The 12,771-nt window shown below is 37.9% G+C and overlaps 1 protein-coding gene across 1 annotated transcript in view; it reads left to right on the plus strand.

The window, feature by feature from the left end:
• Positions 1–12,290, plus strand: part of adamtsl5.L (ADAMTS like 5 L homeolog) — a 33,740-nt gene extending 21,450 nt beyond the window's left edge. The window contains exons 10-13 of the mRNA XM_018253168.2: positions 2,668–2,836; positions 4,483–4,578; positions 9,745–9,816; positions 10,437–12,290. Of these exons, the coding sequence (XP_018108657.1) occupies positions 2,668–2,836; positions 4,483–4,578; positions 9,745–9,816; positions 10,437–10,771 (672 nt within the window). The 3' untranslated portion in view covers positions 10,772–12,290. The remainder of the gene's footprint in view (positions 1–2,667; positions 2,837–4,482; positions 4,579–9,744; positions 9,817–10,436) is intronic.
• The last annotated feature ends 481 nt before the right edge of the window (positions 12,291–12,771 follow it).

Genomic DNA, 12,771 nt, shown 5'->3' on the forward strand with positions numbered 1-12,771 from the left:
TACCCTCAACTTGCTAAAAAAACAATTTAAACATTAATTAAACCCAATAGGATCATTTTCTCACCAATAAGGATTAATTATATCGTAGCTGGGATGAAGTACAACATACTGTTTTATTATTACAGAGTAAAAGGAACATATTTTACAATTTTAAATTATTTAAATAACATTTCTATGGGGGATGAGCTTTCTGACCTTTCCGTAATTCAGAACTTTCTGGATAACGAGTCTCTGGATAATCAATCCTATACCTGTACAATGAAGCGTCTTAAGTGCCCAGAATACATGCAAATATAAGAGCACTGACTGAAAATCAGTGGTTCCAGTAAAAGAGCAATATGGGTTAGGATGCACCTGTGTTGTTGCAACGCTGATCCTGTTTCACAAATTCAGAAATACAATTTTGTTTCTTATATACGATAGAGAACCTCTCAAAGTTATGCGATTATATTTCTATTAGACCATACAGTCTAAAGGCACCATACACTTGTCGCCCCATGAGCAGTCATACTTCTTATGTGTGAAACATCAATGCTGAACTTACAATTAAGGCTGCAGGTGTCGGCAGCCATTACTTTTATATTTATATTCACTCGACAGATGTGGACAGATTCTGTCATCAGAATACAGGGAATGCAAGCAGTGTTGTAGCAGAAGAGGCAGAAGCTGGTGGGATGGGATACATGGCCTCACTAGGTTTGCAAGTGGGTCTCACTGTATAACACTGTTTGCAGCAGATGAATTGTGAAATCTATAAAAATAAAATGCCCTTCACAATGACAGTGTTCTGGTTGATCTGCGAGAATGTCATCTTAGAAGAATTGAAATGTGCATTTAAACATGTGAATAGTTACTGTAGAAGCACATACACATACGGCAGGCATGTAAAATGATAAGGAGGATCCCAAAGGTAAGGTACAATACTGATATCTACAGTCACAATATTTAATAAAAGAAAAATCAACTTTGGATATGTCTGATTACATGCAAGAAAAATCTATGAAATTGTAGTGGATGGGGTGGGTGCACCTCTAAATATCTTTTAGTATGATGTAGACTAATTGCAGTCGGTTTTTATTTTTTATATATATTTTTTTAAATTATTTAGGTTTTTGCTCAGCATCTCTACAATGTGGTTGCTAGTTGCAATTAAGTGGTTTGAATGAAAGATTGCATGATAAATAGGAAAATACCTGAATAGAAAGAGAAGTAATAAAAAGTAACTACATTTGTAGCCTCACAGAGCAATGACTTCTTGGCTGTTGATAAAGAGTCAGTAGAGTTCCAAACATGTAGTGTAATAAAGCACTTTAAGCAGCTAGTACCGTGTGGCGGCTTTCTTTCAGTGGCTTAAGCAAGCAACTTGTTGGTTTTGGCCGTTGGGGTCAGTGACCACCCCCACCCCTGAACAACTGAAAAGATGCAGAAGGAGAAGACACATTATTTCAAAAATATGAAAAATGGAGACATTCTATAGCATACTAAAAGTTAACTTAATGGTGAATTAACCCTTTAATAAAAATTATTTTTCACAACTAGCATTTGTATTATTTTTTCTTATAGTTTTTAATACATAATGGTAAAATCCAGCATTTCTAGTCATATACATTTTTAGGGTTTAGTTCTGCTTTAATTGACTGACCCTGGAACTAGCCAGCTGTTGACTGCAGGTCTCAACAGATTTATTAGGCATCTACTACAGTTAGTTAGTTGATATTTATAATGGTAACAGTTACCATTTAAATACTAAATTATTATCTTATAACAGTACCAGTAATGAATTAATCCATAAAATAGTAATGTACTATTTTTTACTGTGTAAATGTTAGTTTTTATACAGGTCACTTGCTGAAATTTATTGGCTATTGTTGTATCTTTAACAAACAGAGTGGAAACACCATATCCTTTTGTAGACTTGACTGCCGAATAAGAAATACATCAACAGTAATCAGTTTATGGTATTTAAATCTATTTAATATTTAATAAGCCAATGATACAAGATACAAGAGCTGTGAATATCCTGTATGTAGATTATATCCTTAGAAACATTGCTTAGTGATTTCATCAGTTCTAATCAGTGGTTAGTGATATTACTAATATTCACTATACCTGTATATCTAAATTGCAGTAAAACTGGCAATGCAAAGAAACCTAACAATGTAGCTAAAATAGAGACAGATCATGTATCCTTTCAATCTGCCTGTGCATGGTATCCTGGCATTGTTACAAATACCAAGCCACATTGCAAATCAAATTTGGGGTGCCAAAAATGTAGGGAATTTGACTTATTTTGCATGTATGTGTTGGAATTTAACAACAGTCCCTTCTGGGCCCATCACATACTTGCTCCAATTTCAGTCTGCTCCTCTTTTGTGAATTCCCTCATGAGGTGTTTTCAATCCCTCCAATGCCATTATAAAAGGCCGATACCTTTTAGTGGAGAACACACTTGTTTTCTTCCTTTCCCTCCCCTGCTGTGCTGTTTTTCTTTTTTTCTGAAAGCTTTGTAAACTTTTTCAGTTTCACTAAAGGAGGTTTACTAGTAATCTAGGCAAAGGTTACAACGAATGAAATATGTAAAACTATCAGAAGCCTCTGGGTGTAATTGTTTTTTTTCAATAACCAGTTGATCAGCAGCCTGATCATTTGCTGATTCCTTTGCTCCAGGTACTCTTTACAGAGCTGAATTTGGGAATTGAGTATGAATACTGGCTTACCAAGGATTATTATATACAGCACCAAAGAGACCGCAGTTCTTTGCAAGAGTATGGAGAGGTGTCTCCTATCCATCCTACCCATCCTTCTACAACTACACAGCCAACACCAACGACCACTGGTAAGCCCTGGGTATGTGGGAACTCAAATTACTCATACATTTTCAGTGTGGCATAAAGGTGATAACTAGATTATTGGCAAGAAACGTATGGTTATTTTGTTTTGCTCAGAGGGGACCTTTAATCATTAAGAAGTAACCATTTAAATGTATTAAGCATTGCTAAAATCAAACTGCTTTGCCAGGCCAGTCAATCTGATAATCACACAAGTATGTCCCTATCCTAATCCAAGTTAGTTTATGATTTCATACCTCTACTCTTTTCCTTAAGAGACCAAGGAAACAAGGGGGACCCTACAGCCAATGCTAACTTTAATAGCCCTGACGTCAATTTCACTAAAATATTTTGAGACATTCAAATATATATTTTATTTGAAATGGAAATGTCTTACTGTGTGCTGTACTGGAGCAGTATTTAAGAGCTTACAAAGGCCTAAAGCTAGATACACACAGATTCTGCTGCCACTGCAGTAAAGTCAGTTCCCTAATTCATGTTCATGTTGCCAATGGAAAGCAGCCAGCATCAACCCATTTATGTTAATAGGGGCATTTAGCTATGGGCCTCTGCTTTTGCTGATCTAGAATTCCCAAACAGGCATGTTTTAATTGACCTTTTACAGCAGCTAGGCGACATGCTAAAACATCCCAGCTTTTAAGAGTCTGTTGTGCCCTTTGTGAGACCTCTTGATATGTGCCTGTCTTCTTTCAACTTCATTGTGTACACAAATGTACCCTTTGAGATTAAAATGGAAGGGTTATTTCATAATTTGTCCAATTAGCATGAAAAAATCTTAGCAAGAGGCGAAAAGTACTATGAAGCTATTTTAAGTACCTGCTCTTCATTTGTAAACAGCTCTGTTGCCAGAATTAGTTAATCACCGCAAAGCAAAATCCCGGTATACAGATTTGCCCCTTCTCTCACTCTCTCTCTCTGACGCTAGCACACAGATTAACCCTCTCTCTGGCTCTAGCACACAGATTTACACTCTCTCTCTCTCTCTCTCTCTCTCTCTCTCTCACACACAGATTAACCCTCTCTCTGGCTCAAGCATACAGATTTACTCCCTCTCTCTCTGACTCTAGCACACAGATTAATCCTCTCTCTGACTCTAGCACTCAGGTTTACCCCCCCCTCTCTCTCGCTAACTCTAACACACAGATTTTTCCCTTTCTCTGGCTTTAGCACATAGGATTACCCTCTCTCTGACTCTAGCACACAAGATTACCCTCTCTCTGACTCTAGTACACAGATTTACCCTCTCTCTGGCTCTAGCACACAAGTTTACCCTCTCTCTGGCTCTAGCACACACAGGCTTACCCTCTCTGGCTCTAGCACACAGGATTACCCTCTCTATGGCTCTAGCACACATGTTTACCCTCTCTATGGCTCCAGCATAGAGCCAGGTTTACCCTCTCTATGCCTCTAGCACACAAGTGCTCTGACTCTACAAATCACCCTCTCTCTGACTCTACAAATCAAGGCAAATTAACATTTACATTTCCCTAGCTTCAGACAGTTGTATCTGCACAATTATTGCTCGGATCTTGGAAAACCTATAGTTAACATTCTGCGATGGGCATCCTTCAGCCAACCACTGAATATATATGCTAGCATAAAAGCTCCATTGGTTGTTGTTTTGTCTTAACAGCACAAAGAATAAGACATCCCATCAAGCAGCAGCCCCAGGCACGTCTCCAAAGGGAGAACACTGAGTGGAACCAAGTTAAGGAATCTAAAGAGAATAGTAAGTGCAAAAAGCTTATACTTGTCCTTGAGGAGTCCGAGTGTTGCAATACCCCATCTTTTGCTCAACTCAAATATTGTGAAATTAAGTAAATAACAAAATACATAAGTGTATGAAGTTCAGCTTATTCCACGTGCACATAGTCTTTACTTGTTTTTTGTCTAATAATGTGCTTTTTCCAATAGTTTAAAAGGGCAGTATATGCACCTTCTTCAACATGAGATCAACTTATGTTTGGCACAAGCCCTGTTCATTGCACTCATGTTGAACAAGGGGGTGTACTGTCCCTTTAACAACTCACTCTAACTCTGTAGTCACTCCTTAATAGAGATACACAGGATTTGACAATAGTGTTTAAAGGGGTGGTTCCCCTTTACACTAACTTTTAGAACTGGACAACAACTGAGTGACATTTTATTATGTGATTGAATTTTGTCAGATTTTGCACATATATGAATATGCAAATTAAAGTGTTGATTTAGTATGATGCTTGGCGGAAACCATTAATCACAGATTAAGTGAATTCCTCGTTCTAAAGGGGTTGTTCACCTTTAAATGACCTATTAGCATTATGTAAGGAATTAAATTATGAGACAATTTGTAACTGGTTTTCATTTTTTACGATTTGTTTTTGCGTTCTGTTCCACCACGCACAGCATTGTAATATCAATCTCTGGTGACATTTTACTTCTAGATAAGGTTCAAACTTTCTATGAAATGGGGTACATTGTGCCACACCTGAAAATGCATGTCTCGTCCCAATGATTACAGTTGTTACTTTGCATTGACAATATTATTTATTAAGTACCAGGCAATTTCCTTTGTTCTATATAATGTGAATAAAATTAAGCATTTGCTGCAGAGCAGTGCATACATCACACTTATAATGTACAAGAGGCATTTATTTTATCATATCATATCATATGATGTAAATTAAATAAGGAATGATGCACCACTTTCGGTGATAACTAGGGAATAATCTGCATCCTACTGTAAAATATTAGACTATTAGAACTCAATGAGGAGTGCCATGACCATGTAAAGCACAAGGCTGCAGGCCGATTTGATTTGATTTTCAGTGTCCTCATCACAAAACACCATCTAGGATCATATAGAATATAATTTACAGGATATTCATTAGCCTTTTGTTTTGAAAGATATAAGGCCAAGTGTTTTAATGGCATGAAGGTTAGAGCTGACCTCCCAATTTTGGTACAGGCACTTGAAGCACCCATTCCCACAAACATAAACAACCGCACAGAAAAATGAGCACAGCACCAATCCCCAATAATTAATTTACATATATTGTGCAAGGGGGTTAAAAAAAACTATTGCCACGCCGAAGAACAAAGACCCAACAACGCTGCATCAAAGTCAGTTATAAAAGGCAATCTTTATTAATGTAATTGAATTTACATGGCAGGAAACAATGGTACAAAAACTCTAAAAACAATTAAAATTGCAGTACCACTCTCCTCCCTTCCTCCTCCATAATCAAACTATAAATAACAGTCCTATACCCAATAAAACCGAGTGACCCAATTGCTCTCGACATCTGGGTGTGCAAGAAGCCCTGTAATCAAATTCATGAAACACAAAATACATATAGGACTCCCTTACTAAATAAATCAAGCAGGGTATATACTCATCCTAAGTAAGGAAAGTTTGGCCTAGCAGATTTGAGTGTAGGTTTTTAGGAAGGAGAGTGCAAAGCCACTCCACACGTCATGCCGGTTAATCCGGCTAATGTCAGGAGTAATCAAGCATAAACAATTTTCTTATATCCTAAAATAAAAACCAAATTCTATGTTCCCTTCTTTGTTCCCGTAGATTCTGGCTCTGGGTGTGATTGCAGATCTTTCACCCCATCTCAAATGTTTCTGCTGCATGATAGATGTCTATAGCTTTAATGTGCCTGTGAAACCAGTTACCAATGTCAAGTCTCTTGAGGCTTGACAGCCTACGGCCTTCTGGTTTGTAGATGTTTGTGGAACTTATAAAATACACTAGGGCGGCGGTTCTTTAACTGTGGAGTAGAAGTGAGTCCTATGTGTCTTCTAGCACCTCCTTATCCAATTGTTTGTGTAGATGTTTTAGAAATGTTTGAAAGCCAGTTTTAATATATGCAGCATACGTGTATTTATGAGCAAAATTTATAGTTCATAATCTGTTTCTTCAGTGATCCACCCTATTCTCCTCAAGTGAACTCCAACCCAACCTGCTTCTGTACTATGGGATGGGCTTTCCTGAACATGCAGCATGTTCCTTTTTGCTTTCACTGTCTGAGTGAGTAATGCCACAACTATTTATAACACCCGTGGAAACATGGCTGAGAGTGTCAATAATAGTTTTGCAGGTGAAGATATGTGTTTGTGTGTGGCATGACAGGGGAGCAGTGGTACATCAGGAAGAAGCTACTGCCAGTTAAATATACAACTGCCAGGCTGGCTGGCTTTTAAACCAGCATCTCATCACAATTTGCTGTACTACAGCTGCCAGCAATGACAGATTTTGGAATTGGAGTTCAGCAACAGTTGAGATGGGAAAATCACTGAGAGAATCTAGGTGCTTTACAGCCTCTATTATAGATTTTGTGTTGGCCTTCATCATCCTCCTGAAAACTTTCTTGCTTGGCTGCTTAAAAATGTTACCTTTGATCTGTTAGCAGCATATCATTTCAGGAGTGGCAAAGCGAAGACGCAGAAAATTATCTGGAAAAAATGTCAGGATGTCAGTTCTTTGGCAAAAACACCCTGGCTCTGAGCCAAGTACAAGATTTCCAGAGCACGGTTATGCGGCGTATTCCCTTTAGTGTGGAACGGAATGGGGTGTGTTTGCACATGGGACCATGTTATTTTTTCAGGGGATAGTGTAGCAGATTAAAATGTGTGCTCAGCATGTGAAAACAAATTCAGAGGGCAGAGTGTGGTAACATGCAGACACGTTGGTTTTAATGGCACTTTCTTTTCAAAATTCTGACTCCAGTCTAAATGAATTTGTACAGATAATGATGTACAATGATCAAGTTATGCCCCTTTCCACTGCACATTGATCACATCACGTGTCTGTTTACCTTAAACAAAAAACAGTAGTTTTCTTATAAAAGATTGCTTCCTAAGCATGTCTGTTTGGCCAGGTTTCCACGGCAATGAAGTATAAACCTAAAATGTTGTATTTTTTGGTTCTCCTTGGCTCACACTAGGTTCTTGTCCACTGGGTTTAAACATGTGCAGTATCCATTTAATTGGGTAGTTTGTACTGTACCTTTTTGTACTGTATAATACACACCGTGACATTCTAAGGTAATTTGCAATTTGTCTTCATGGGATACACCCGGACAGTCTTATTGTGCCTGCTCAGTGTAGTTCTTTGAATCTCTTCAATGTTTGTATGAATGGTTTTGCTAAATCCAGGCCTAGAGTAATAGTAAAGTGCCATTGCCACCAGACCCGGGGCTAATCTGCACAGACAATAGCAATTTCATAAATGGTATTATAATGAAATTTATTATATTGCTAATCAACCAGGTTATTATAACTCCTATCAACCACTTCGATTTTTGCAGACTGATAAAATCAGGTTATGGGTTACCATACCCCAAGCAACTATTGCACCTAATTTTACATTCTGCTAACAGCAAACTGTGCCACCATTAAATAACTGCTGATGAGAATGAATCAAGTGACTTCATATAAAAAACACAGTACTTTTGCTTTGTTTCATTATAAAAAACAAGTGTTAATAAGGGAACCCATTACTACAATGTATATTCCCTCACTTGATAAGATATCTTTCAGAAAATGGCATAGAGCAGACACTGCAGCTGTTGAAGGGGGGCAGAAGATATATTCACAAAGTTTCCGGGGGACCAAAGATGATTTTTCTGTAGGCCCCGGTAACTTTTCATTACACTGCTGGTTAAGTAGTGTGGCTTAAGAAGTTAAAAGAGAACCACAGCAATGAGAACACCCTAATCCACTTGAAGCAGCTTCTCCGTCACCACCCTAAAATAACTGGTGTTAACTGCATTTTCTAAAGGAAATAATAATCTGCTTTCCCACATCTGTAAATCACAAAATTCCACACAGGGTGCTCAAGGCAGCCACACGCATCCCTCCAGGATTCCATTTTTAATTTCTTAGATTTCTTAGATTTGAGTTACTCTCAGATGGGTTACTTTTTGTTTCTGTTGTGTTTCCCATTTTATATGGGATTATAAAATCCACACATCTGATTATATGTTGCTTGGTCAAATTAAAGAGGATGGAAAATTTCAGTATACATGCAGCAAGTCCACCCCTGAGTAATTTAGCTATTTACTTAATTTTTTTGAGGTTAAAAAAAGTATTTTGGCTGCCTGCTCTTGTAGCCATTGAGTATAACTGTAGCTGTGGGGGCTCAGGGATTAATTGCCCATAGAGAATATCCAATGGAACCCCTCCAGCATAGTGTCCCACCACTGCCATATGAGTTTGCTGTGCTTTGGAGGGACAAAGCAGTGCTCACAGCATCCCTTATATCTGGTATTGAGTCCTGCCATTTAGTTTGATATAAACATGGCATGCAAGGGATGACCCATACCCAATTTATATCTATTACATGAAATAAATAGACACCAGACACATCATTGTGGTGGAAAGGCAATGGTCTGCATGCAGAGTGCATTCACAAGTTAATGATGTACATTAGCAACATAAACCATTATATTTGTAGTTTTGATGTATATATATTGTGCACTGTCAGTGGTTCTGGACCATTTTTCTATGTTAATTTCAGAAGCTGTTTCAGTTAAGAACCATTTATCTGCCATATATTATATAGTAGAAAATGGTTTCCAGCTCATTTGTAAAAATGTCTGATCCGTGTGATAAATATGCACAGTAAATGTGTGATGTATTGAATGCTCTCCTGGGATTGTTCCCTATTGGTCCCACAAACACTTCCAAAAGAAGAGAACCTTAATCCATCCTGAAAGTGGACTTGAACAGTTAGAACTCTGTTCTTTCCACTCACAGATTTGTCTTTTCTTTTACATCCGGTAATTTTGCTGGCAATATTTTATACCTGTGTAGCTATGCCCAAAATGCCTAATTATCTTTCTTGTGATTTATTTTTCCTATCAGCTTTCCTGTCTGGTTTATTTCAATTTTTCTTTTCAAATTTCAGATAAATGTGGAAAGTGCAAGAAAGTGAAAGGACGGCAAAATAGAGTGAAGCAATATTGTCAAAAGGACTTTGGTAATTAAACATCCTTTTTTGTCTTTTTTTGTGCCAGTGGAAGGCTAAGATCTTTTTTAATTTATGTACATTTATGTGCAAAAAAAAAAGGCGATATCCACCTTTTTATGCTTTCCTCCCTAATGCGACTTACCGCAGCTCTCTGCACTGCTTTTCAGAGAACTGCAGTTGCCCCCCATGAATAAAGTGTTTCCTGCTTTCGGCATCACTGTATTCATAAGAGGCAGCCATGACTTGAAAATTATGGAGTGGCAGTGGAAACAATGGGACCTAATGCTTACCATCTGCCCTATTGCTTTTGTGCCCCCTTCAGCTGTTGCACTTCTGCCCCAGGTCTTAGTAAGTGAGCCCTCGTAACTTGAATATATATTTTAGACTTTTGGGCTGCAAGAGAAGTGCAGACTAGTCAGTGACCCCTTACATATGGTAGATTTCCTGTTTCCACTGGCTGGGTCATACAAAAAAAATGGAAACAAAATCAAATTAAAGTCAGTGATCTTATAGCTACATATCAAACACGATACCTTTTAAAAGGAAAAAATATATGTTGCAAAAAGTATATTTTTGGCATGAACTTAAATCCATTTTACTGTTTTTGATTTAATATGTGCATCTCCTAGTTTTCAGAGGAAGAGTTATAAGCAAAAAGGCAGTTGGGAAGGAAACATGTTACGACATGCTCGTGGTGATGACCTACAAAAACAACTTTCCCATTTTGAGACGGGAATACATTTGGGTTCCGAACACTTGTGACTGCCCTAACATGTTGGAGAAAAGGGAATATATTATAATGGCACGGAGACATGTCAACTATGAGCACACATTAAACAGGATTTTGCTGGAGACCCACAGTTTTGTACGTTCCTACAGTCCGAAGGAGGACAAGATGCTTAGAGACCTTGACAAAGAATGTGCCAAATATGGACTCCAAATAAGGACAAAACAGAATCATTAACTGTTTAGCACCAAGGAAAAATTTGTATTTACTGTAATTCAGTATTTACAGATGACTTTGTACAGTGTATTTAATGTAGTATTGCACAGTGTATAAACATTTATAAATCGTGTAGCTGGAAAACTGTACACTTATGAAGGGGTGCAGAGGTCTGAAGCTAAAGATGTGGAGGCAAGAGCTGCTCGACTGCTGCTCTATGTGGGAAGACCTGCACAATTCATTACACCTTCTTGCAATTCTATTATATTGTAATTTTCTGATGCCTCCCATTAATTAATGTGGGAGAATTGGTCAACATAGAAGGGACATTGGCTGTACCAGCCTTTACATTCTTATGACTTTATTAGATCCTGAACCACATGAGTGGATCAGTTAAGCTTGGCCACTCATATTGAATATGATCCATTCATATTGCAACAGCTCAGATGTGTGGATCACTAGGGAATGTGACTCATTTGGTTATTTTAAATTACAGGGACCCTCTTAACCTGTAACTGAATCTTTTCTTTGGCCAATCTTCTTCAGTTACTTTCGTGCAGTCAGTATATGTTCATTTTACTGTCCACATTTGTAGCCAGCTGCTCTCTTTTAGTTGAAATCAGTTTTCACTCAAATTTTCACTATTTCAGCATACAGCATGTCAATGTTAGGACACACACACATAGCATGTACATACAGTTGTAACTTCAAATGATTCAACCCCTTACGATCCACTTACAATGCATATGCCAATAAAAAATTATACATTTCATGTCTTTTCCACTCTATTGCATTCTATGTATGTCCTGCATGAGTCAAAGCCATATAAAATGTTGTACTTGCAGTTGTAATGGTCTCCCATAGACCCTGACAGTAATATGAAGGTGTGTAAAATAAGTTTAATTTTGTCTTTTTCACCAGTATGTGTATGATAAGAACACTTTTCTATTTTTATAACCATGCATCTTTATGAATCTTTATGTAAATATTAAAGCACAGAGTTTCATACGTAATTTATTTTAACCTCTTTGAAAACTGAATGCTCACTTATCAATACTGCAAAACAAACGCAAGTCCATATATTACGGATGAGGAGTCGGCAAATGAATAAACATAATTATGGTCCTTCACCCTGCATTCTCGGAACAATAACAAGAAGAAAAGATATTAGTTGCCGCTGCAGCTTTTATGCTTTGCAAATGTTTGGTTTTCTAGTTGACTAATGGCAATTATCTCATAAGCTTAGTGCGCTAAAAGAGAAACCACCCTATTTTATTCGTTTTTATGTCCCTTTGTTTAAGACTGATCCTCCACCCCTGTACTACTCCTATATAACTACCATCGACAGAGGTGAGCTTGTAAATTTTGTATTGAAATGTTGTGAGAATGTTGTTTCATTACACCTCTAATAAATTCAGAGGACGTGTAAACTCAGAAGCAAAGTGCATAGATTGTGTTACTATAAAGCATAATAAACCACTTTCATTGTTTTTTTTCTGTAGTGGTTTTAATATAAAAATAAAAGCACTTGATTATTGTCGATGGGTTTCTGATCAGAGAGGCAGCCAGTTTAAATCCAGTCACACATAACAAATAATAATAACAATAATAAAAGCAAATTGGAAAATGGCTTATTTTGTCCTACTGTAGAGAAATACATTGCAATTTGTTTCTGGTTCTATACTATCCGGGGATGATCCTGGCCCCCTGTTGCCTGAGGCAGCTTGCTGTAGCTGTTGCGAGGGCCAGGATGCACAGAGAGCATAATTGCACCCCCTGCACTTGGAAGAGCAGAGTTTCCTTTTGAAACCAGAAATTTGGCACTTAGGGCAGAGACACACGGTCACATTCGGGGAACCGCCTTCCCTGGAACACTTCAGGTTACTCACGAGGAAACTTCAGGCGACTTCGGAAACGAAGCGCTCCGAGTGCCATCCTGCCGACGATTTACATTCTAGCCGATGGGAAGGCCATTTGGGAGATTACTTGCCCCGAAGAAGAGGAGATTTGTCGCCGGGCGA

The sequence above is a fragment of the Xenopus laevis genome, chromosome 3L, assembly GCF_017654675.1.
Source record: "Xenopus laevis strain J_2021 chromosome 3L, Xenopus_laevis_v10.1, whole genome shotgun sequence".
Classification (NCBI taxonomy): Eukaryota; Metazoa; Chordata; class Amphibia; order Anura; family Pipidae; genus Xenopus; species Xenopus laevis.